Here is a 27,092-nt window from a genome sequence, read left to right as displayed (position 1 = left end):
TATCAGGTTATGCATCGATTTCACTTGTACATGGCACACTTGATGGAAACCATAATAAAACACCTAATGCAAATTGTCAGCCAACGCGGATAGAAATTGCGCTCTGTAGTAGCTCAAGAAATAAAGATCCCAGATCGGTTTATATGGCAGCTATATCAAAACACGGACCGATATGGTCCATTTACAATCCCAACCGACCAACACCTATAAAAACATTGTGCAAAATTTCAAGCGGCTAGCTTTACTCCTTCGAAAGTTAGCATGCTTTCGACATACAGACGGACGGACGGACGGACATGGCTAGATCGACATAAAATGTCATGACAATCAAGAATATATATACCTTATGGAGTCTGAGACGAATATTTCGAGGAGTTACAAACAGAATGACGAAATTAGGCGGAGCGATGAGGACCACACCCACTAGGGCACTGGAGACTATTCTAGATATCCGACCCATTGACATACAGATTAAGTGTGAGGCAGCCACTGCGGCTATGAGACTTAAGGCGATGGGAGAATGGATTGAGGATGGGAGCAGCTCATACTATCGCGGTATAATCGAGGCAACGATAGGAAACCTGGAAGGAAGAGAAGAGGTTTCCGATTGCATACCTGAGATGAGCCTTGATGTCGAGTGCGAGGCACTGCTGCCATCGGCACAGTCGTGGATTGACGGAACCCTAGTATTGCCATCTGAAAGATCATGTTACACGGATGATTCAAAACTAAAGGACAGAGTGGGTCTGGGGGTTTACATTGAGAACCCAGGGACTGAGATCTGTTTTAGACTGCCTGCCCATAATACGGTCCTGCAGGTGGAGATCCGGGCGATCACGGAATGTGTGAAGTGGTGTGGTGCTATCGTGAGGACGTCGAGTGTGAACATCTTTACCGACAGTAAAATTGCCATAAGGGCAATAACAACCAGAACGGTAAGGTCACGAACAGTCTTCCAGTGAAAGAAGGAGATTAACGTCTTCTCTGAGGATGGCAAAATCCGCATCGTTTGGATGCCGGGCCATAACAGAGTAAGGAGAAATGAAAGGGCGGACGATTTGGCGGTGAAGGCCAGAGGACTGCCGTCAGTAAACTTGGTTAACCCGAAGCCTTTGGGGAGTCGACCCTGTCCGAGTTAAGGGAGTGGGCGACGAATGCGCATGCAACATTGTGGAACAGTCAAACGATCGGTAGGACGGCGAAAATCCTATGGGGGGATCCAGATCGTGAGAAGACGACGCTATTGCTGAAAGGAAGCAAGAAGAAGGTCAGTATAGCTATCGGTATCATAACGGGACACATAGGACTACGAGCTCACTTATGTTAAATCGGTGCGGCAAGTGATAGCATGTGTAGGGAATGCGGGGAAGATGATGAGACGTTGGAGCATTTCCTTTGTCATTGTCCGGCTTTCGCGTCCAACAGATACCGGTACTTAGGTGGAGACACAATATCAGATATAAACCAACTTAGACATGTTACCAATATATTTCATCGATCCTCACGTAGCAACAACAATCAATGATGATGATTATCAATTATCAATTTACGCTACACACCCTTTTAACCTCACCAAATGGGTTAACTATTAAAATTAATCAATTTCAATAAATGAGAAAAAAAAAAACAATAAAAACAGCTACTACAGCTAAAAAGCAAACAATTCCTTTTTTCATTTGCTGGTCATTTTCGTATTTGAAAAAAAAAAAAAAAAATACGAAAATGACAAAAAAAAAAAGAAACAAGAATGACTAGGCACCATAATTTGCATAATTTTTGAATCGAATTGGTTCAAGCAGTTGTGAATCTTCTTATAAAGACGTTATTTGTTGCTATTTGCAGAAAGTGAAAATAAATAAATGAAACCGAATCAATATCGCGGCATAGTGTTGTCTGATGGTAGCAATTGGATTGGTTATTGACTGCTCGAGCTGTGTGCCTCGCATTCATTCAAAGAAAGATATTCAAAAAATGAATGTATTGTGAAATTATTAAATATAAGAAATTAGCATTCTGCCTCAGACACACAAGTCTGAATGGGGAGTATTTTAAGGCCAAACAGAAATGATGTAATATTTACGCACAATAACCTTTTGCGAAAGCTCGACTTTTAGTAGTTATTTTATTTGTACTGCAGTAACTTTCAATGCAATCGAAAAAACATCAAAATTATCTTATGTTGGACCACCATACATGCTCTTATGGCCATGACTCTCCGCTTTCTCTTTGAAAGAATTGCGTTCCGAAAAACAGGTCTATTCAATGATTATATCATGCGTTTATTTGAAATGCCAAATTTGCAAGGTTATTTATTTGCTTCGCATATAAAAAGCCATAAAATCATTATTATTGAATCAGAAAAGAAGAAGGAACAAATAGAATCACCACAGTAAATCACTATGATTTAGAAAGATATTAAATCATTATCATTGGAATGTATTGGAAGCTGCAGAAGAGATATCTGAAATAAAATACACACTCACCTTTCACCTAGTTATGTATTCATACATTTCTAAAGATTCTAATAACATATATGAATCAAAATCTTAATTTTCGCATTTTGTACAATAAATAGATTGGGTTATTGTAAAGAATACTTGATGTAAGTAAAAACTTACAAATCAATTGAAATCATCTCCAAATTGCCTAAAACAAAAAACTTTCGCAGACATTTAGGCCTTGTTGTTGTGTCTGAGCTAGTAGCAATTCAAATTAAAAAATTGCATTATTCTATTGCAATGTATCGAGCAAATCCTTGCGATTCATAAACGTATATGGAAGCTTTTTCCTAACCTAAAAGGATTTTGTTAAAAAAAAATACATTGCAATATTACTCAAAATCGGATGAACATATACAGTGGCACAGATAAGTCTACATACCCTTAAACTGACGGTTACGTAATTGGGATATGATTTTACGCAAGGCGTATTTATAAGGTGGCCGCATCGGCGAATTGCTACAACAAAGCATCTGTTTTGGGAACTTGATACGTCAACATTTGTAAACAGGGTGAAGAAAATTTGATTCGCCCTGACATTTAAAATTTTCGGCAAATTAACTTCGACCAATCAGAGCAAGAAGAAAGAAGTTTATTCATTTTTGAGTGGAGTGTCAAGCAAAAAAACAAATTTCAAATTGTTCAAAATTCCTCTTAGCTCCAGATAAAATCATCAGGATGACAGGTTTAACGAGTTTTCACAAGAATGTTGTAGCGGTAAGTCCTCTGAATTGAGTTTATACCACTAGCAAAGGGCTCCAATAGGAAAATTGTGACTAGAGCTCAAGGACGGTTTTTTTTTTAACTCTTTTTCTTAGGCTTTTGGATAATTGTGGCATTTTTAGATCATTAGAAAAGGAGGGGGCTAAAGTTTGTTGGCAACGAGGATGACGTTTTTATCTTGGTGTGTAGCCGTTCAGAGAATATATTGTATGCTGGCAAAATTGGCCAATCCCGGAACGATAAATTTGGTGCTATTCACCAACATGAAGTAATTTGGTGTGTTCAGGAGACCTCTCCTAGATGGGGTGGATCTATCGCTCTCACTACTGATAGGGCTTCTAACAAGCAATTGCAATGTCAGTACTTTGAAATCGCCCTGGTTGGCGGTTGTGTACCTATTGTGGAACTGCCCAAATCGGTTCAGGATTATGGCTAAATGAACACCTTTTTTCCTGTCTAAATTATTTTCACACACATAGTCTTTTCGACATTTTTGACTGCAATAGGGGCTTGCAATGGCAGATTGGAGAGAACTTCTTCAGCTCGCCTGGCCGCCATCATTGTCATGCATCTAATATTTGGTATTGTACCGCCATAATTTTGTTTTATTCTTCAGCGCTTTTTGAAAACCTAAGATCCTTGAATGAAGCTGACAGCGATTGAGGTTGTTAGACGCGTACCATTATCCAACCTTTGTTTAAGAACCAAAACAGCAGCAAACACAAATAATTTATAAATATTTATTTTGAAGTTTAAATTTTTATAAGTCGAATTCAAAAATGATTTGACATATCAAATTCCATCATCACCCCGTGACCATGGTAACCAAAAAATGCCGTTTTGAAAAATGTGTTATTTGATTGAGGTATGTACACTCTCTTGTGCCACTGTATATGGGAGCTAAATCCAAACCGATTTTGACCAAAAACCGTACACATAGAAGTAGAGATGGCAAAATATCAACGTCACAATCGATACTATCGATATTTTATGTTTTGTCTGAATATCAATTGATATTTTTCCTGCCGATCTATCGACAAAGTTAAATTTTTTTGCAAAATTGGACAAAATAAAACCGATTCGACACTGAATGTACTCTTTAAGATACATTGCGCCAATGCATTGCGCAATTTTCATACGATAAGGCTAAAATTTTGTACAATGATTACTCTCATGACTTGCAACTGGTTTCATTAAAATCGGGTTTCTTCGGTCTGAGCATAGATATTGCTTCTGTATAAAACGGCCACCCGATTTTTACTTCGCACTTTGGTTTGAAATGTTGGTGATGGGAATATAACGATCCTATCGATAATATCGCTATTTATTACTAAAAATATCGAAAATATCGAATGTTGCGATTATCGATAGTTTGCCAGCTCTAAGTAGAAGTCATACAAGAAAACATTATGCAATGATAAATGCGCTGACATGCTCTCTGGAAGTTAAAATCGAATATACATAAGTATGTATGTATGGACGCAGAAACTAACCATTGAGCTGAATAGTCATAAGACAGTCCCGCGTGCTCAATTTTCTGGGGATTACCTACCAAATGACTACATTAGGTTTTTTTTTATTTAAATATTATCGCGCATTTTGGGTGGAGAAAATACCTTGTCCACGTCTATCGTTTACCGATTATTTATGACATTGTTGGAACGTATGAAAAAAAAAAACATATATTCTCATCATTCAATCAGAATGACATTGAAGATGAAGAACGCAAAATAATTATGCCATGATTAAACGTTCTGAAATGCTAAAGTTGCTAAGAATTTTATTAAAATCACAATTATGTTTGTTTTGTTGATATTTAATTTCTTCGCATGCGTGTTAGTGTTGGCCAATGTTTAAATACAAATAAAAATTTAGCGGAAAGAGCATTCTATTTGTCCACTAGCTTAAGATTCTGATAAATTCGAAAATAAAATAGGCTATTTATTGCCCAATAACCAATAGTCCTTTTTGCATGTAACAAAATGCAATTTGTTGTAAACAAAATATTTTTACTGCTATTAAATTTCCCATGAATACTCCCTTAAATGGCAGGGCATACTTCTTTCATATCAATGAGTGTAGTCCGATTAAAGTTTAAGCTTAATGATAAGGGGCCTCTATTTTTATGCCACTTAGTGGAGAAGTTTTAACATGGCAGGATACCTCACAAATGTTGCTAGCGTTAGTAAGGGGATAACCACCGCTGAAAATCTATCTGATGTTCATGCTGGCCCCCACAAAATATTTTTGGCTTTAATAAATTTTTAAATTTTCTCGTAATAGAGACATGTTTTACCACAGACCAAGTTGCTGAAAGATTTACTATAAACGAAGTGACTTTTAAATCAAAATGAGGAAAACTCACAAACAAAGTTCAACAGTTAAGGGAAACATTACACAGAAACTATAAAAATAGTGATTTCTTTGTTGCAACGAAAGTACAAAACGTTTCCTTTTTGGCGTATATAATACATGTGTGTGAACAACTATTTTATTAGAAAATTTACCAGAAAGCGCTACCTACATGTCACATAAAAAATCATAATACAGAAACCCTAATATAATTATGCCAATATCCTAATACAAATTATGTATTCGAATTTTTGTCTAATACAAAAATGACAAATATGATATTCTAATACAAACATTATTAAATCGTTATACAAATAAAGATAAATCAAATAAAATGTTTCGCCAATAATTGGCCATTTTTCCCTTAAATGCTCTTTCTTTCAGACAAAATGGCCTACAAACGCTCAAAGCGCTTATAGGAAATATCAAGTAGGCCATGCCTTTGTAGAATCTAAAAAAATTTGCCCAGAAAGTATTAAAGATCCCAAGACATTGGCATTTTTCGCCAATATTTGGCCAGTTTTTCTTATGATGCTCTATTTTTTAGACGAAATGGCCCACTGTAGCCAAATGGGAAATAGTGGCCTGAAGGCGCTTATAGGAGATATTAAGTAGGTTATGCCTTATATTGGCATTTTTCGCCAATATTTGGCCAGTTTTCCTTATAATGCTGGGAAATAGTGACCTGAAAGCGCTTACAGGAAATATAAAGTAGGCCATGCCTTTGTAGAATCTAAGCGACTTTGCACCGAAAGTATCAAAGAACCCAAGAGATTGGCTTTTGTCGCCACTATTTGGCCATTTGTCCTTTTGATGCTCTATCTTTTGGACAAAATGGCCCACTGTAGCCAACTGGGGAGTAGTGCCCTGAAAGGGCTTACAAGAAATATCAAGTAGGCCATACCTTTGTAGAATCTAAGCAACTTGGCACTCCAAGTATCAAAGAACCCATGAGATTGTCGTTTTTCGTAAGTATTTGGCCATTTGTCCTTTTGATGCTCTATCTTTTGGACAAAATGGCCCACTGTGGCCAACTGGAAAATAGTGCCCTGAAAGCAAAACGCATTCCTTTCATTGGTGTCTTCAGATTTGGAATGAAGAAAAAATCAGCGGGGGCAAAGTCTGGTGAATACGATGGTTAAGGCCAAAAACTCACGCACAAGCATTGATGAGTGAGCTGGTGCAAAATCCATGATTGGGTTTTCTACAATTCTGTGCGTTTCTGACGAATTGCTTCGCGCATAACTTCAAGGTAGTTCTCCTTACGTACGGTCAACCTTGTGGCAAGAATTCATGATGCACCACGCCATTGCAGTCGAAGAAAACAGTGAGCAAAACCTTAACATTTGACCGAACTTGATGTCCTTTTTCGGTCTTGGCTCTTCTGGACGTTCCCATTGGGATGATTGGGCTTTGGTTTCAATATCATAGCCATACACCCATGATTCGCCAAGAGTTATGACCATTTTGAGGTATTCTGGATCGTCGTTGACGATGTTAAACAGCTCATGAGCTACGTCCTTGCGACGTTGTTTTTGCTCAAAATTTAGCAATTTTGGAACAATCTTCGCAGCCGCACGTTTCATGCCTAAAACATCCGTAGAAATTGTTTGGTATAAGCCGAACGATATGCCGATATCAACAGCAACCTCTCTGATAGTTATTCGACGATTATGCAAAATCCATTTCTTCAATCCCTCAATGTTATCATCGGTTGTTGACGTGCTCGGGCAACCACCAGGACGGGCATCGTCTTTGACATCTTCTCGGCTTTCCTTAAACCGGTTATACCACAATTGAACTTGTGTTCTGCTCATAGTAGGCTCGCCAAACGCCATAGTCAACATTTCGAATGTCATTGCGCATTTAGTTTCACTTTGTACACAAAACTTAATACAGTTTCTTTGAACCATCTTGAAAACACGACTAAACAAACTGGCAACTCAATAACTGAAAATAAGGGTTTCCTTTTAATCAGACCTTGTACATTTTCCAAAGATTTAATGGCTGCCTGGATATCATCTGGGAAGATATTTATTCCCATCGTTGTTAATACATTATTTCATAACATTCCACCACTTCTTTAATTGCAAGAAACTCTGATACACACTAATGTTAAATCAAGAAATTGGGGTATATACGATTTTATGAAGATAAATCGCGATATTGGCCCCCAAGTAGGGGGCTTTATCGAGAAAAAGATAGTCCGAACTTAACCTGCCCAAAGACAAAACTCTGTCTGTACCGATTTGTAGCACATTAGCTTTAATTTTTTACTATTTGCTAGCCATTTTACCGGGTATTTATACTTTTCCCATCTTTCACTATATCATCTTAAGGTGATGGAAGCATTTTACCCAAGTACAGTGGTCTTTATTTCTTCGAAACTAAAACCAAAACTCGCTTCTAAATTACACAGCTTAAAAACCAGATAACATATAAATCTTATAATCCTCAAAAAGAGATGACATCAAGTGTTGTATTTCTATGCCAAAGTCTCGCAACTAAGCTTCTGCCTAAAACTGGGAGTGGTTATAATTAATTGCTAATAAATCCGAAAAAAGTTAACACATAAAACCCAACCTTAAAAGTACAATTATCGATGTATGTAGACATACTGAGTAAATTAGTCAACTGCGACAGAAACAAAAAGACTCTATACAATAATTTCCAAACATAACCTGAAATTTCTTTATGGAACAGTGCATGAACTTAAATAACGACCCGTTATAAATGACGTTTTAATACTTCAAATGTATATATGTTTCTAAGCAAGTAACCTGCTTAAAACTTGGTGTGAGTTATTCTCGTTTTAATTTATCGTCTGTTTGATGTTTGTGAACGAAAAAAAAAACAAAAACAAAAATAACCAAAGTCAGTAGCAGCAACCAAACCAAAATCAAGGTTAGGCATTGGATTAATGTTTTGTTGATGTTATTTAGAAATCATAGGATTTTTCTCAAATTTCGAATTACTCGCCATTTAAACAATTTCTAGATGAAACCGTGAAGGAAAGGCCAAAGTCGGGCGGAGCCGACTATATAATACCCTACACCACCTGGTGTACGCAGTACTGTAGAACTTATCTCGAAATCTAGTCAGACTTCCATTTGGATGCCTATTGAAATATCAAAAAGAAACCCTGTAAGATTTTCCTACGATAGGACAAAGCATTTGGATTTCCACTTCCTTAAAAGGTTATATCGGATAAAAGATTATATGGGAGTTATACCGAAACCTGTGCCAATTTTGATGACACATACTGGGACGTCAAATAGAACATCTCACGCCCTATATTATAGAGATGTGACAAAAATTGTGGCTTTTACTGCCTTAAAAGTCCATATCGGATAAAATATATACATTAGAGCTATATCTAAATCAGGACCGATTTTAATGAAATTTTTCGCACGTATTGGAACGTCAAATAAAACGTCTCATGCAAAATCGAACGAAAATTGTGGTTTCTACTGGCTAAAGTCTATTTCGGATGAAAGATATATCAGGGGCCTATATCTAAATCTAAACCGAATTTTATGAAATTTTGCACACATATTAAGACGTCAAATACAGTACAACACCTCGTACTATATCTTGTTAAGATCGGACTAAAATAGTGGCTCAACCGCCTTAAAAGACCATATCGGACAAAAGATATATATGGGAGCAATGTCTTAATCTAGACCGATTTATATGGGACTTTAAATAAAACAACTCACGCTAAATTTTGTAGAAATCGGGCCAAAATTGTGCCTTCTACAGCCGTGAAAGTCCAAATCGGATAAAAGATATATATATATGGGAGGTATACCTAAATATGAACCGATTTTAATGAAATTTTGCACACATATGAAGACGTCAAATTTGGTAAAGATCGGACCAAAATTGTGGCTGCTTAAAGATATATATGGGTGTTAGTTGCAGTTGTATTGAAACTTCAAAGAAAACACTTCGGCCAAAATTTTGTAAAGATCCGGCCAAAATTGTGGCTGCTATAGATATAAAATTTCATATCGGATGAAAGTTAAATATAGGAGCTATATCTAGACTGATTTTGACTAACTTTTGCACACATATGAGAACATTGAATAAAACACCCCATGCTAAATTTTGTAAACATCGGACCAAAATTGTGGCTTCTACAGTCTTAAAACTGAACCGCGTTTTATGAAATTTTGCACACATATGAGGACATTGAATAAAACACCCCATGCTAAATTTTGTTAAGATCGAATCAGGAAGTGATTCTAAGCCGATCGGTATACTTATGAATGGGCCCAGCTCTTCTCCTTCTAAGCGTTGCAAACAAATGCACAAAGTTATAATACCCTGTACCACAATGGTGGTGTAGGGTATAAAAATAAAACAAAACAAAATCTTGAAAAACAGCTCAAGTTAAAACGAAATTTATTATGCTCCCTATATGGTTGTATCAAGAAATTGGATATTTTTTAAGTCGAATGTATTGTAGAATGATTGATGTGCGGGCTTAATTTTCAAAAGGGGGAGAGTTCTAAACTCTGTAAACATTGCAAAAATCCTAAAAGTGAATATGGCGGCTTAATGTTTTTGCTGTTGTTGTAAAACGTATAAATTATTCATCTACTTAAATATGGAGACAAACTATTTATATCTGAAGTTGTGTGAGGACACCAGTACAAAATATATAAAGTGTCCTTCAATATGTTGTGGTTAAATGCCACAGTAACAAAAGAATGAATTTATTTTCTTTTGAAGATTCTTTGCTTTTAGACGATTCCCACAATTAAAAACAATGTGACATCTCAAATATTTAATCTTCTATGATAACCTGTTTTTAGCTTCGCAAACTAAGCTAAGCTAATGTTATTACTATTTATTATTAGATCAACGATGGGCACACACCAATGTTTGGACATTATTGTATATGTACACCAGAATATAAAGCCGAGGGCTTGCAAATATATAAATTTAGCAAATTTTCTACGATGAAACCTTGTCGGATTCAAGCTTTAGGGGGGGTCCCATTTCGTAGTCGAGTCCGAAGGGCGAGATGCAGAGCGATACTTCTAAGTAGGGATGTTTTACCAGCAACAGTGAAGGTATAAGCACCAGCTTCCAACCCATCCGTTCGGAATCATAGGCGGAATATGATATGAACTCGCCGCGGTGCAAGGGATTATTTGTAGAAGCACCCCGGTAGCTTCATAACAAGCTCGGCTTCCCAATGAAGGAATTCTTATATATATAAATATATACATACATTCTACGGTCGAAGATGAATATTTCGATGTGTTGTAAATGGAATGACAAAATTCATATTCTTGTAACCCGGAAAGACTTAGGAATCTTTAAATCCTTGTTAAGTACTCTCCACCACAGAATAAGGGGAATAGCTAAGTCAATCCGTTTGCAACACCTCAAAATATTGGTATGACCTCATACAGTATATACATATTCTCGACCGCTATGAGATTTAGTGTTGATCTAGCTCTGCCCGTCGGTCTTTCTGTCGCAATCACGCAAACTTACCAACGAGCCAAAGTTGCCACTCAAAATCGTCTCATTGAGCCAATTCGTCCAGATGAATCGATCTCTTATTTTGACGTCTTGGGTCGCTTGAGAACAATACGGTAAGTGGATTTGGCTGAATTGTACACGACTACTTCCATTATGGCTACTAGCATCAATGCCAATATGGGAAAGACAACCGTAGACTTTATAATAGAATACGTCTTAAAAAAGCGGCAGATTATTGGGATGTGTATTACACACGACCCAAGGCAGAAAAGCCTACTGGCAGCTTTTGTACGAACAGGACGCCACCAAGATGAAAAAGTATCTTTCAAAAACCCATGTCAAAACAAAAACGAGACAACGGAGGACATGTTAAGGCTTTTGATGAAAGCGCATTTTTCACAGGATACGACGGGACTCAGAGACAACAATATCTTGGAATAATGAGATTGATCGAAGGCTTATCATTACAAAATTTATGGTAAAGGAAGCCTTGGGGAGCTTCAAACCATTTATGTCACCCGGAATTGATGGAATATTTCTGGCGTTACTAGAGAAGGAGGCAGACTATATGGCGCCCATCTGGCCACTATTTTCACAGCGTGTCTCGCAAATTCTCTGAAAGCCTGGCAGGAGGGAAGGGTTGTATTAATGCCCAAGTACCCCGGTAAGGCAAGTTATGTGACTCCATAAGCCCACAGACCTATAAGCCTTACGACCTTTCTATTCCAAACCAAGGAACGTATTGTGGATACCATTATAAAGAGTTGGACATCGCGCGAACTGTCCAAACACAAACAGATATCTTATGTCAAGAGAAGATCAGCGGAGACTGCCCTGCACGAGGTTGTGTATGCAGAAGGGCGAAATGGTCTTAGAGATGGCATACGACTGGGCTAGACCTAGGGGTCTCAATGTTTACCCCAGAAGACTGAAATTTGCCTCTCCCCGAGCAAGACGAAGGTGGGCCGATTTGACGCACCACGTTTCCTCAACAAAACGACTTCGATATCTGACAAGGTGAAATAGTTAGGAGTGATCTTGGACAGGAAACTGAATTGGAAGTGTAACATTCAAGCGTACCAAGGAGTCTCACCGACACAATGAAGATGGACCGTACCGTTGTGCGCATGTTTTTGGTGACTGTAGGTTTCGTTAGGTTGGGTTGAAAAGAGGGTGCAGATATTAATCTGCCCTATGCCACCATAGACATACACCTAAGCCAGTAATCAGCCTGTTGTGCGCTCTAAAAACTAAAAAGTAATCTCGAAGAAGAAAATTTTAATTTTTAAAAAATGCTCCAACGTCTCATTATCTTCCCCACATGCCCTACACATGCTATCACTTGCCGCACCGATTTTGCATAAGTGAACTCGTAGTCTTATGTGTCCCGTTGTAACACCAAAAGCTATACTGACCTCCTTCTTATTTCCTTTCAGTAATAGCCTCGTCTTCTCACGATCCGGATCACTCCATAAAATTTTCGCCGTCCTACCGACTGTTTCGCTGTTGCACATGCGCCTTTGTCGTCCACGCGCTTAAATCGGACTGCGTCGAACAGAAAGGCTTCGGGTTAACCAAGTTTATCAACGGCAGTCCTCTGGCCTTCACTGTCAAATCGTCTGCCCTTTTATTCCCCCTTACTCCGTTATGGCCCGGCACCCAAACGATGCGGATTGTGCCATCCTCAAAGAAGGCTTTATTCTCCTTACACTCCTTGGTGACTGTAAGAGTGCGAACGAATCACATCACCAATCTCCGAGATCTGGTGTTTTCAAAAATTAGAATAATGAGAAGTGCTTTTATGGGAGCCATGGCACCTTAGACATTTCGACCCAAATATGGATATCAAATTCGTGCAACACTCCCAAATCCCTTTAATTTGAGCCCCACATTGCCATGGTCGGTAAATAGGAACCGTTTGGAGGGTGTTTTGGGGCTGGGGCGACCACCGGTACTTTGCCCTGGAAATACATATCAAATTCGTTCTTTACCTCTAAATACCGTTGATTTGATCTCCAATTTGCCATAGTCGGATATGAAGTTCAGTTTAGGGGATGACGCCCTAAAGCACCCCCTATACTGAACTTCATACCCCCCAAACACTTGGCTCCAAAATTGGATATTAAATTAGTTTTCTACCCTCAAATACCTTTCATTTGAGTCCTATATTGTTATAATGGGTCAATTAACCTATTTGACGTTTTTTTTATCGCAAATTTTAATATCATACTCGTAATCTACTCCTAAATACCTTTCATTTGAGTGAGTGAGTGAGGATATGTGGGGGTGGGTGACCTCCCATTAATTGGACCTAATTTTTTAGGCCATATTTGTAATCTAATGCCGAATACTTATCATTTGAGTCCCATATTGATAGGAACGTCGAATATATCTGTTTAGAGGAGTTTTGGGTTGGGACGGCTCGCTGGGTACTTGGACCAAAATTTTAATACGATACTCCTTTTCTAGTCTCCAATACCTTTGATAACCACATTGTGCTAATCGGTCCACTTTTGGTTTTGGGTGGCGTTTTTCGGTTAAGGGCGAGCGAGCGCCCCCATCCTATATCTTAAAATTATATAGACTATGTTTCCTTCCAGACAAACTTACACAATCTTTGAAAATTTTAAGAAAATCGGTTAAGCCGTTTTTGAATCTACGGAACAAACAAAAAAACAGAGTACCATATAGTCATGATGGATCATATGCCCATTTAATGCATTTGTAGGACCCCCTAGACTTTTGTATACCAGATTCGTAATCTACTTCCGAATACCTTTCATTTGAGGCCCATGTTGTCCCGATCGGTCCCCTTTTGATTTTGGGTGGTGTTTTTGGGTAACAGGGGAATATCTTTGATTTGAGTCCCATATGATCTTTGATTTGAGTCCCATGATCGTCCAAAAACCTATTTTAAGGAGATTTGGGGTTGGAGCGTTACTTGTACCCAACTTTAATATGAAAATCGTACTCAACTCTTAAATACCTTTCATTTGAGTCCCATATTGTCCCGATCGGTCCACTGTTAGGGTAAGGGGGAGGATCCGCCCCCTTCCGATAACAGAAAATTATATAGCCTATGTTTCCTTCCAGACAAACATACACAATCTGTGAAAATTTCAAGGTAATCGGTTCAGCCGTTTTTTATTCATTCATTTATCATTCATCTACAACTTATATATACATATATATATATATATATATATATATATATATATATATATATATAATAATAATACCGAGATAACATTTCTGTCATGAATGAATGCCAAAATGACCGAGGTGTGCACATTGTGCTCCGATTTTGGTCCATATAATAATATATTTATGTATACAAATTATACGTTTCTCGATAGGTCAAGACGTGTACTACAACAAAATGTAAAAAATTGAAATAAAAGGTTAAAGGTTAGTTCTATTAGTTGGGTAAAACCCAAAATGAGGCCAAAAAATACACTTCTGTGAAAAATAAAATTCAACTTGAAAATATCATAACAGCAAAACTACTAAAGGTATCGTTCTAATTTTTCACAAATTTGTAGATGAATATCTTTTTAAAAAAATTAGTACAAATTTTGGCCACATTTCTTTAAGAAAACACCCAAAATTCCCACACTGGGAAAATATGTTTGCAAATTGTCATTTTTTAGTAAAATGTCCGTAGAGACCTCAATCCTTGGATGGCGCAAACAATTTTTTGCATGAAATAAGTTATTACTTGGGGCAATGGAAATATGTTATTAAGTTGGGGTGCTCAGCCTTGCGTGTTGAGAACTCGAAGGGTTTTCCCAGTTTTTTGTTAAAAAATGCCAAATTGTACTTCACAGGTCTCCTACAGTTAACACAATTTATAAAAATTACACTTAATCGGATCTACATTAAGTCTTCTTTACAGTACAGTAATCAAAGCCAAGATTTCTGTATAGAGACGAAACAATGAAATTACCTTTTTTACAAAAAAATGCCCAAAATTTACTTTTTCACATTTTTATACCCTCCACCATAGGATGGGGGTATACTAATTTCGTCATTCTGTTTGTAACTCCTCGAAATATTCGTCACGACCCCATAAAGTATATATATTCTAGATCGTCATGAAGCACGCACACTTTCGAAGGAGTAAAGCTAACCGATTGAAATTTTTCACAAATACTTTTTATAGGTGTTGGTCGGTTGGGATTGCAAATGGACCATATCGGTCCATGTTTTGATATAGCTGTCATATAAACCGATCTTGGATCTTGACTTCTTGACCTACTATAGGGCGCAATTTTTATCTGATTTGGTTGAAATTTAGCATCAGGTGTTTTTTGTATGATTTTCAATAACCGTACTAAGTATGCTTCAAATCGGTCCATAATCTGATATAACAGCCATATAAACTGATCTTGAATCTTGTCTTCTTGAGCCACTAGAGGATGCAATTCTTACCCGATTTGGCTGAAATTTTGCATGAGGTGTTTTGTTATGATTTCCAACAACTGCGCCAAGTACGAGTGAAATCGATGCATAACCTGATATAGCTGTCATATAAACCAATCTGGGGTCTTGACTTCATGAGCCTCTAGACGGCGCAATTCCTATCCGATTTGGCTGAAATTTTGCACTACGTGTTTCGTCATGACTTCCAACAACTGTACTAAGTATGGTTCAAATCGGTCTATAACCTTATACAGCTGTCATATAAACCTATCATTGGTCTTGATTTCTTGAACGTCTAGAGTGCGCAATTCCTATCCGATTTGGCTGAAATTTTGGATGAGGTGTTTTGTTATGACTTTCAACAACTGTGCTAAGAATAGTTCAAATCGGTCCATAACCTAATATGGCTGTCATATAAACCGATCTGGGGACTTGACTTCTTGAGCCTCTACAGGGAGCAATTCCTATCCCATTTGGCTGAAATTTTGCCCTACGTGTTTCGTCATGACTTCCAACAACTCTACTAAGTATAGTTCAAATCGGTCCATAACCTGATATAGCTGCCATATAAACTGATCTTGAAGGTATTTTGTTATGACTTCCAGCAACTGTGCCAAGTATGGGTGAAATAGTACAACTTGATATAATTATCATATAAACCGATCTGGGGTCTTGACTCCTTGAGCCTTTAGAGGGCGCAAATCCTATCCGATTTCGCTAAAATATTGCACGACGTGTTTCGTTATGACTTTTAACAACTGTGCAAAGTATGGTTCAATTTGATCCATAACTTGACATAGTTGTCATATAAACCGATCTGGGATCTTGACTTTTTGAGCCTCATCCGGCAATTGTTATCTGATTTGGGTGAAATTTTGTATAACGGTTTCTCCCATGACCTTCAGCATACGTGTCAAATATGGTCTGAATCGGTCTATAACCTAATATAACTCCCCTATAAACTCATCTCCCTATTTTCCTTTTTGAGCCTCTAAAGAACTAAATCCTTTTTCGACTTGGCTGAAATTTTACACAATCACTTCCACTTTGGTCTCGAAGATTAATTCCATTATGGTCCGAATCGGACCATAACTTTATGTAGCTCCAATAGCAAAGTAATTCTTTACTTTTATCGTTTCCCTTCCTTTGTTTGCCTAAAAAGAGGCACCGGGAAAAGAACTCGACAAATGCGATCCATGGTGGAGGGTATATAAGAAGTATTTTGAAGGCGATCATGATGATACCAGCAAACCGGGGCGGTCAATAACTTGATGGAAAGATCAAGTGGTGCGAGACACCTCGAAACTTGGTGTCAGGGATTATAGAAGGAGCGCAGAAGATCGAGGTGCTTGGAACACTATTCTACGTTCGGCTAAGGGGCGGCTAAGATATAACTCTCACATATATACTTTGATCAATTTTCACTTCTAGAGCTTTTGAAAATACATCAACCGAACTTCATCAAATTTTGCACAATGTCTTATTCTATGACTCCTACTATGTGTACAGAAATTAGTCGAAATCGGTTCAGATTTATACATACCACTAAATTTCCCATGAACTTTCCATTAAGGAACAGGGATTATTTTCTCATATCAATGAGTGCAATCCGATAAATGTTTGAGCTCAATGATAAGGGGCCTACTTGTTATTGCCGAGTCCGAATAGCGTGCCGCATAGCGACACCAGTTGGTGAGAAGTTTTAACATGGAAGGATACCTCAGAAATGAAGCCAGCATTAGAAATGGAAACACCACCGCTGAAAATTTTTGTGATGTTCATGCCGCGATTTGAACCGAGGCGTTTGGAGTTATAGGCGGACATGCTAACCTCTGTGCCAGATGTATATATAACTCCCCTATATATGTTTGTTCAATTTTAGCTAATATTGCTATAAGGTGGTCCACCGATCCTCACAAAATTTGGATCGTAGGGTTCTTCCATGGCACCTTTAGTTACTGAATTTAATAGAAATCTGTTCACATTTAAATATAGCACCCATGTTATGTATCGCCCTTATTAAAGATGTTTAGGTTCTTAGTTATTTGAGGACTTGTCTGGAATAGCGGATTTGAACACTATTTTTTTTAATTGATCTAGCTGGTTCTACGGTAGGACCAAGAAGTTATCTTCCTTCTCCTGCTCCTTTAATATCACAATGGACTAAAATGTCTAAGTGAGTCACATTGCAGATTGCAACTAAAACTTAATTGTAACTTAATGACAAAACAAATAAAGGATGATGTCTAAGAGCTATAGGAAAGTTTTTCAAAAAAACAAAAAAAAAAATAAAATTCAGAAAAATGCATGAACATTTTTATTTGCATCAATAGTACGTTTGAAGATTTTTCATGCAAATGTTGACCGTGACTGCGCCTCAAATGGTCCATCCGCTTAGTCCGATTTCGAACGGTCAATTGAAGCGAACTTGACATGAGCTTTAAAATAGCCCCACAAAAAATAGTCTAAAGACGTTAAATCGCACGATCAAAGCAGCCAATTCACCGGTCCCGAACGTGAAATAAAATGGTCACCGAATAAGCCCATTGTTAGGCGATCTGAGTGACATGTGCCACCGTCTTGTTGAAACCATTCATTGGTAGCTATTGCAATGCTTTTGGCTGATCTTCATTCCAAAACCCATACCCATTGAGCCAAAAATGAGCTTCGTGCGGTGAACTTTTTTAACAGAACACGCATTTTGATAATAAAATTCAATAGTAAGCATTCTTCGTTTGTAAGATGATTCATGATTAAATTATAGACCAAACTGAAGATGTTTGACGATGAAACAAAACACGAAACGTGCGTGAGCTATTTAAAACAGTGTTGCCAACACGATAAAAGCTAAAAAAAATCACCCTTTATATAACAAATTTGAGGTGAGGACATTTTTGAATTCTTATCAAATTTTATAACATCGCCAATTCCACAATTTACTCCCCAAATTTTGTACATCAGTTCATTGATAATAGTGGGGAACTCTTTGGATTGTACATAAATGATCTAATACTTACTATGTGATGCTAGCCATTCGTTGTAATCTAGACCAGCTGGTAGATCAACAAGAGCTTTGAGATCAGCTTCAGGTAATTTACGTTCTAGAACACTTTCCTCCAAATATAATTTGGTGTCTGTGGAATTTTGGTCGCCATCTCGTTCTTTGCGACGAGCTTTTCTGTAAAAATAAACCAATAAAAAATGTATTAGAAAAGGATATTCCGAAAAGCAGAGAATACCAAAATAATCTAGTGGATCACTAAACATGGAAGTTTTTATATGCGTGTTAAGAAATAGAAAGAGATATAAAGAGATAGTCAAACAACATCTGTGTAGCAACTGTAGCAAAAAATAATTTTGAAAACCGAAAAAACAACGGCAAAATTTTGTTAGTTTTCCTGCAACAATTTATTTCGAATCTCAACGACGCAAAGCGAAAATTTGCTATTAAAAACGGCACTCTGTGCTAGCCAACATACAACAACAACAATAACTAACTTTTAACTTTTCATGGTTTGCTTTACTTTCTTTGTTCGGCTCACGCTGCTTGTTCTCGTTCGTTTACTGTGCCTGCCAGCCTGTCTTGTCTGCTCTCTCGGGTATTTCTACGCCACTCTCTCAACTATTGCTCTAAAGAGAATTTTGCCGCGGCGGAGGTTTGAACTCATTTGGTAGTTTGGTAGTCTTGTATGCAACCTCTAGCCTACGGACATCACTTTGTTGGTGATGAAATAATTCAATAAGCATTACAACACAGTAATTGGTGTCTCAATAAAATTAAATTATAATAAAAAAAAATTTAAAAACCACTTAAAAAATTGTTTCATACGAATTAAAATTTGTTAACGTCAAATTTTCAAAAAAAGAAAAAATAAAAATGTTTTGACCGGCCGGGGCATTCAAACCTAGGCTTGCAAATCATGAATGGCACGGGAGTCTGGTTTGCAACATGTTATCATGCGTAGTATTTTAACAACTGACTCAACAAAAGAATTTGTTGAAAATCCACAAAATGTCAGCTATTTTGTCTGTCAAGTATTTACATACCTGCTGCAACAATTAATGCTAAAATTCGTTGAGAATTAACTGTTTCACATAGAAATTTCGCAGTTGGTTCCCTATTAGTTCTATGTTCTACAATAACATGCTTGTGGCTAGCTTAGGCTTAAAACTTAGTGTACTTAGACTTAGCTTATACTCATGTTCTTACCCGGCTACACACAATATATTATCGACTGAAGTCTGTGCATAACGGTATAAGGTACCTATGGTTTCACCGATTTTCGTCGGTAATGCCGTAACTTGCCACATAAAGCGCACCGTCTTTATCAGGCATTTATATAGGAACGAGTTTGAACTATTTGGTGCACTACTATTTGTTGTGTTTGTGTTAGTTTTTGTTGCCTCAGTAGCACTATGTTCGGCTTGTTTGGTATTATTGTTATTATAATTGTTATCGTTGTTGTTGGTGATGATTGTAGTAGCTTTTATGGAAAAGGTTGTGGTGGTAATGGTGGCGTTTGCTTTTGTGGAAGCGTGCACATCGATATCTTTCATTTGGTGGATTTGGCGACTGTCTCAAGTGAGGTGGTATTTCAAAGTGTTGTTGTTGGGGGGGTGGTGAAGTGTTTGTGGGTGGTTTTTGTGAAGGGGTAGGAAGAGAAATGATTGCGGATGCCAGAGACACAGTTACGGACGTTGCCACTGTACTGTGAGGCGTTTTGGGGTATTCGCTTTTGGTTTTTTTTTTCTTTTTCATAAAAATGTTATTGGGGTGAATATTTTGAGAAGTGTTTGCAGTACGGCAAAGTGTTGATTTTGTTTTTTTTTTTTTGGGGGGGGGTAAAGTTTGCGGTGGGTGTGTTTTGTTGGCTTTTCCGTTTGGCTTATTTTATTTGGTGTTGAATTTTTCTCCTTAAATTGAGTAATACTTCTTTGGCATAATTTTTGTGCTACTTTTGGTTAGGAAGATTCGGTTACGTTTAGTTGATTTGTTTTTATTTTTTATGTCAAAATTTATTAAGTGTTTTGCACTTTTTGAAGTTTTTGACCATTTTGTTGCTAATTTCTTTAGAATTTTGTGCTTATTGCAAATATTTTCGATTTTTTTTACTTTCAAAAGAGTTTTTTACACAGCCATTTGCAGAGGATCATTGGTTTCACGTCACGCATCACATCATTTAATACTTCTGATATAATTTCAAAATGAAAAATATAATCACGATTGTGAAAATAAAAAAACTTTAAACAAAACCATAAAACGTTGTTTTAGCAGCGGCTTTCCCCATACAAATGAGTACTTTTTCAATTTTTTGCTCAGAGCGCATTTTTGGCCTTAGAATCGATGGCGTATGAAAACTAAATGACAAAAAATAACAAAAATGGAAAAATTGTAATCTGATGGTCTGTTTTTTTTTTTTGCGTTAGGGTCTTTGTTATCAATTAAATGAAACGCTAAAAGCAAAAACGCAAAAGCAAATAACCAACAGCACTAAAATAAAAAATGTCACCATATGGAGTGGAAGTGGGTAACCCGCCGTTCGTAGTTACTTTTCTACTACTACTACTACTGTCATCAACTATGGTGTTATATTCGCGTATTTGTATTACCTACACCTTTACCGAAATGACGAAACGAATTGCCTGACTATGCAACCTTGACTACTTACTGCCTGCCTGTTTTTCCAAATGCTGGCTGAAATGGATGGGAATCTGGGAAATATTTAAAATTCTTAGCCTTCATTTACAGTGTGATTACGAGAGAAGTATGATATACCCTGTTTATGTGAGGGGAGCATTGACAAAGTCACGTGATCTTAACCATTTGAGGACGAATGGGACAAATATGTCCTATTTTGAATTTTTGCTATAAAATCCACATTTATTAATGGATTTTTGAAAATTTTTATTTAATCGATAGAAATCGAAAAATTGCATTTAGTTATACCCGATGAGGGTAATAATTGAATATAATTTTCCCGTTTCGTTTTGGATAGATGTCAAACACAAGAATTTGCATTATTTTTATCATGAATTCAAAATGTCTGTAGGAAGCTAAATTTATAGTATTATTGATGTTAATGCCTTCTCTATCAGCAACTTTTTGCATCAATTGGTTCGGCGATATACCTTTACCTTTACACTTCCTATAAACTATATATATATATTCTTGATCAGCGTAAAAATCTAAGACGATCTAGACATGTCCGCCCGTCTGGCCGCCTGTCTGTTGAAATCACGCTACAGTCTTCAAAAATAGAGATATTGAGCTGAAACTTTGCACAGATTCTTTTTTTGTCCATAAGCAGGTTAAGTTCGAAGATGGGCTAAATCGGACTATATCTTGATATAGCCCCCATATAGACCGATCCGTCGATTTTAGGGTCTTAGGCCCATAAAAGCCACATTTATTATCCGATTTTGCTGACATTTGGGACAGTGAGTTGTGTTAGCCCTCCGACATTCTTCGTCAATTTGGCCCAGATCGGTCCATATTTCGATATAGCTGCCATATAGACCGATCCTCCGATTTAGGGTCGTAGGCCCATAAAAGCCACATTTATTATCCGATTTTGCTGAAATTTGGGACAGTGAGTTGTGTTAGACCCTTCGACATTCTTTGTCAATTTGGCCCAGATCGGTCCAGATTTCGATATAGCTGCCATATAAACCGATCCTCCAATCCGATTTAGGGTCTTAGGCCCATAAAAGCCACATCTATTATCCGCTTTTGCTGAAATTTGGGACAGTAAGATGTGTTAGACCCTTCGACATCCTTCTTCAATTTGGCCCAGATCGGTCCAGACTCGATCCTCCGGTCTTAGGCCCAAAAGAGCCACATTTAGTATCCGATTTTGATGAAATTTGGGACAGTGAGTTGTGTCAAGCCCTTCGACTTCCTTCGTAAATTTGGTCCAGATCGGTCGAGATTCGGAATGAAAGGTGGTTTACATATATACCCGAGGTGGTGGGTATCCAAAGTTCGGCCCGGCCGAACATAACGCCTTTTTACTTGTTGATATATATTTTTGATGTTTTCAGATTCTAAGTCGCTCCATGTGTCCCTCGTCCGTCGAAATCATGAGCGAACGAGGAAAAAAAGGGTTCAGCCTATATTTTGCACAGATACGAAAAAATGCAAATTTTGCCCATGTACATTCCACCAAGGAACAGCGACAAACTTCTCACATACATAAAGGGTGATTTTTTTGAGGTTAGAATTTTCATGCATTAGTATTTGACAGATCACGTGGGATTTCAGACATGGTGTCAAAGAGAAAGATGCTCAGTATGCTTTGACATTTCATCATGAATAGACTTACTAACGAGCAACGCTTGCAAATCATTGAATTTTATTACCAAAATCAGTGTTCGGTTCGAAATGTGTTCATTCACCGTTCAGCGATGAGGCTCATTTCTGGTTGAATGGCTACGTAAATAAGCAAAATTGCCGCATTTGCAGTGAAGAGCAACCAGAAGCCGTTCAAGAACTGCCCATGCATCCCGAAAAATGCACTGTTTGGTGTGGTTTGTACGCTGGTGGAACATTGGACCGTATTTTTTCAAAGATGCTGTTGGACGCAACGTTACGGTGAATGAACACATTTCGAACCGAACACTGATTTTGGTAATAAAATTCAATGATTTGCAAGCGTTGCTCGTTAGTAAGTCTATTCATGATGAAATGTCAAAGCATACTGAGCATCTTTCTCTTTGACACCATGTCTGAAATCCCACGTGATCTGTCAAATACTAATGCATGAAAATCCTAACCTCAAAAAAATCACCCTTTATAATGAGTGCAGTCCGATTCACGTTTAGGCTCAATAATAAGGGGCCTCTTTTGTATAGCCGAGTCCGAAGGGCGTGCCGCAGTGCGACACCTCTTTGGAGAGAAGTTTTACATGGCATAGTACCTCACAAATGTTGCCAGCATTAGGAGGGGAAAACCACCGCTGAAAATTTTTTCTGATGGTCTCGCCAGGATTCGAAACCAGGCGTTCAGCGTCATAGGCGGACATGCTAACCTCTGCGATACGATTGTACAGTTACTTTTTTAATATAGGTAATTGGTGATAGCAAATGGGGCAGATATATTGGGTTGCCCAAAAAGTAATGGCGGATTTTTTAAAAGAAAGTAAATGCATTTTTAATAAAACTTAGAATGAACCTTAATCAAATATACTTTTTTTACACTTTTTTTCTAAAGCAAGCTAAAAGTTACAGCTGGTAACTGACAGAAGAAAGAATGCAATTACAGAGTCACAAGCTCTGAAAAAATTTGTCAACGCCGACTATATGAAAAATCCGCAATTACTTTTTAGGCAACCCAATATAAGAATATATCTTAAAATCCGCAGGTTTTGCTATTAGAGTCCCTATAAGCTTTAAGATCATAGTACACTTATTGCCATTCATAGTACACTTATTGTCTCCAATATCCAACTAATTTTTATCGGATTTGACCTATTTTCGTTATATAAGTAAGCTCCGATTGTTAGACCCTCCACCATGGGAATGGGGTGTAATTATTTCGTTTGTAGCACTTCGAAATATTGATCTGAGGCCCAACAAATTATATATGTATATTCTTGAAAGTCTATCAAAACCACGCAAACTTTTGAAGGAAAAAAGCTAGACGCTTGAAATTTTGTCCATGTTTTGATATAACTGACATATTAAACGATCTTGGATCTTGACTCCTTGAGCCTCTAGAGGGCGCAATTTTTATACGATTTGGCTGAAATTTTGTAAGAGCGGTTTTGATATGACTTCCAACAACTAAGCCATGTATGGTCTAAACCGGTCCATAATCTAATATAGCTGTCATATACACCAATCTCGGATATTGACTTCTTAACCCTATAGTGGGCGCAACAATTATCCGATTTTGGTGTTTTGTTTTGCAGATTTTACTTCTTGTGCCCGTATAAGGCGCAATTTTTATCCAATTTTTGCCAATGACTTCCACTATGGTATCCAACATCGAAACCTAGTTTGATCCTAATTGGGTCATACCCTGATATAGCTCCCATAGCATAGCAGTTCTTATCCATTATCCTTTGTTTGCATATAAAGTGATACCAGGCAAAGAACTTGACAAATGTGATCCATGGTGGGCACATTTACTTTATTTTTAAATTAAAATGGATTCGTTATAATTGGATTAATTTATAAATCCCTAAAGGCATCTTAATCACCTGTTTTCTAAATAATATGAGAATTAACACTGTCTGTTTGAGTCCAACTCAAAGCTAGTCGCTTTTGGAAGTTTTCTCAGAGATGGTACTATAAGATTTATTGTAGATGTGTTGACGAATCTGACGAATATAAATTGACCGCAGGAGTACCACAAGGCTTTGTGCTTTATCCCTCTCTTTTTCTTATTTTCATTGTCGATTCGATTGACTTCGAATCCGATCTACTCGTTCGCGAATGATAGCAACCCCAGTCATTCATTTCAATTGGACCATAGCCCGAGTCTTCGAGAGATTGAAGACAGGAGGCGGATTATGGATTTGCTGGCCATTTCTGAGTTGGATCGAATGAACAGAGTAGATTTTAGTGCAAGCAAAACGCAGTGCTGTTTGTCGTCCCACAAACGATTCACTGACACTTTACAATCGTCAATATCTATCGACGGTGTAGATATCAAGCAGCCAGAGGCTCTTGATGTTCTGGACATGAAGATTCAATGTGATGTCCGTTGGTCAAAACATGTTTCCGAAGTGTCGAATGAAGCATTCAAGTGCTTGGTCCTTCTTGAGCGGTGTAAGAAACATTTTACTCCCGCTGATCTTCTTCATATCTACACTACGTACATAAGGCCGAAGATGGAATATAACTCGCATATATTCGGTCCGGAGCTCCAAAATCATCCTTAGAGCTGATTGACCGTGTCCAAAGGTGGGCGTTGGAGTTGATAAGAGATGGTATTTGTTTCCCTTGAACATCGTCGAAGTGTGGGTTGTGTGGCGCTGTTCTATCGATTCTTCCACGGTGTGTGTTCTACGGCACAGAAATAAAAAATTTTCAGAAATACAACATTTTTTAGAAACGCGCACCGGTTTGTAATCGATTGGCCAGCTGATCGGTCATAATCAGAAATCTTTAGGTGTGAGGGCTTCAAAGGTCGTACATTGCAGGGTTGTATTTATGTCGAAGAAATTGCGAAAGAACCTCTATGAAATGCACACAACACGCTAACCGATCTGACTTTCTCCTACGTGCTGTGTCACTTTTCCAAATAAATGCATGCATGTTTGTTTTATTGCAGCGTGGACCTCTTGTCCACATACCTAAAATTTTTTTCCAGGGTATATATGGTTTTGTGCATCGGTTCGAAGCGTCGGCAACTTTTCATTGTTGTCCGAACGTCGTGGGTCGAGCCACAGCCTGGTTTTTTTTAATTTCTAATTTTATTTACCCGCTAGGGCGAATACCATTTTGCTAATGATGTGTTAAATTCTCTTTCGAGATGAGCTCAATGTTCGAAAATTTTATATAATGGAAAAATGAAAGTCACAGGAGATACATATACCACACCAACCATGATTTGATGCGTTTGGTAAGTTGTATTTAGTTGGAAATAGATAATCTGTTGTTTTTTAATATTTTGAGTCATTTTTTTTTTCAAATGACCGCAAGCCTTACTAACTGATAATAATAATAATATTTCGTTTGCTTCTCTTTCAAGACGAGCTTAATGATCGCAGATTTTTGCAATGGAAATGGAAACCCAAAGATCAAAACACACCAACCACTATGGGGCGCGTTTAATCTTGAGTTAGAAGACTTTTCAACCATATTGTAACAACCATACACAAACACAAGTTTGACACCTTTCAGCTGTTCTCTTCCACCGCCTGTGTTTTGTAGTGATAGACTTATTTTTTTATACGACCATTTAGCTTCCATGGTTTACACGAATGAGCATCAAAATAATATAATAAAAGCTCTAAACTTTAAAACAAAATAATAGGCAATGCAAAACAAATTTTTATAATTTTATCACTTTATAATTATGTAGATACTATATCTTCAAGGAAAGTACGTGTATCACGTTTCACAAATTTCTAAAGGGATCGAGGTATTTTAAACGCAAGTCATACGATAAAACAACAAGCCGGGTTCAAGGAAATCCACTATTTTTGGCTGACAAAAGCAGCATAGAAAACAACAAAAACCTACAATACTGGATTTCGTCTTAGGGTTTGTTAATGAAGCCTCTTTCATGCTACTGAAACGATGGTCTTTGTCAAAATGGCCATTGCGAATTGACAATGAGAAGCGTGATTGTTCATTTATTTAGCTTTTAGCGCTTACTATACACAATTGGCAGAAAAAATCAACAGCAACTAATCGATTGCGAGAAGTTGCCTAAAATCAGTAACCGAATTAACCGTAACCGAAAGTTGTGTACACAACATCCATGTTATCAATTTTCGCAATGTGTGGGTGTAACTTTTGTGCAAAATAAATAAAAGGGACCTATTATATCAGCGGGCAAGGTAAGGTCATTGCAAAAAAAAAAAAACTTATTCAAACAAATAGCAAGGAGTTTGTGCTAATCAGCTTTAAAGAAGACCAGCTGAAAAT

At 37.5% G+C, this 27,092-nt stretch overlaps 1 protein-coding gene and 2 long non-coding RNA genes across 3 annotated transcripts in view; 1 reads left to right on the top strand and 2 right to left on the bottom strand.

The window, feature by feature from the left end:
* LOC106086884 (serine-rich adhesin for platelets) overlaps window positions 1-27,092 on the bottom strand; it is a 218,274-nt gene that overhangs the window by 15,488 nt on the left and 175,694 nt on the right. Inside the window, exon 3 of the mRNA XM_013251706.2 lies at window positions 18,512-18,672. Within this exon, the coding sequence (XP_013107160.2) occupies window positions 18,512-18,672 (161 nt within the window). The remainder of the gene's footprint in view (window positions 1-18,511; window positions 18,673-27,092) is intronic.
* On the bottom strand, window positions 2,510-3,106 carry LOC106086887 (uncharacterized). The gene is made up of 2 exons (XR_001221199.2): window positions 2,881-3,106; window positions 2,510-2,793 (listed from the first exon to the last, which is right to left on the bottom strand). It is a non-coding gene; the product is annotated as an uncharacterized LOC106086887 (long non-coding RNA).
* On the top strand, window positions 3,126-26,439 carry LOC106086888 (uncharacterized). The gene is made up of 3 exons (XR_001221201.2): window positions 3,126-3,215; window positions 25,928-26,061; window positions 26,191-26,439. It is a non-coding gene; the product is annotated as an uncharacterized LOC106086888 (long non-coding RNA).

The sequence above is a fragment of the Stomoxys calcitrans genome, chromosome 1 (genome assembly GCF_963082655.1).
Source record: "Stomoxys calcitrans chromosome 1, idStoCalc2.1, whole genome shotgun sequence".
In the NCBI taxonomy this organism is placed as follows: Eukaryota; Metazoa; Arthropoda; class Insecta; order Diptera; family Muscidae; genus Stomoxys; species Stomoxys calcitrans.
Note: the sequence above shows the minus strand (reverse complement) of the source record. Positions and strands in the feature narration are given on the sequence as shown.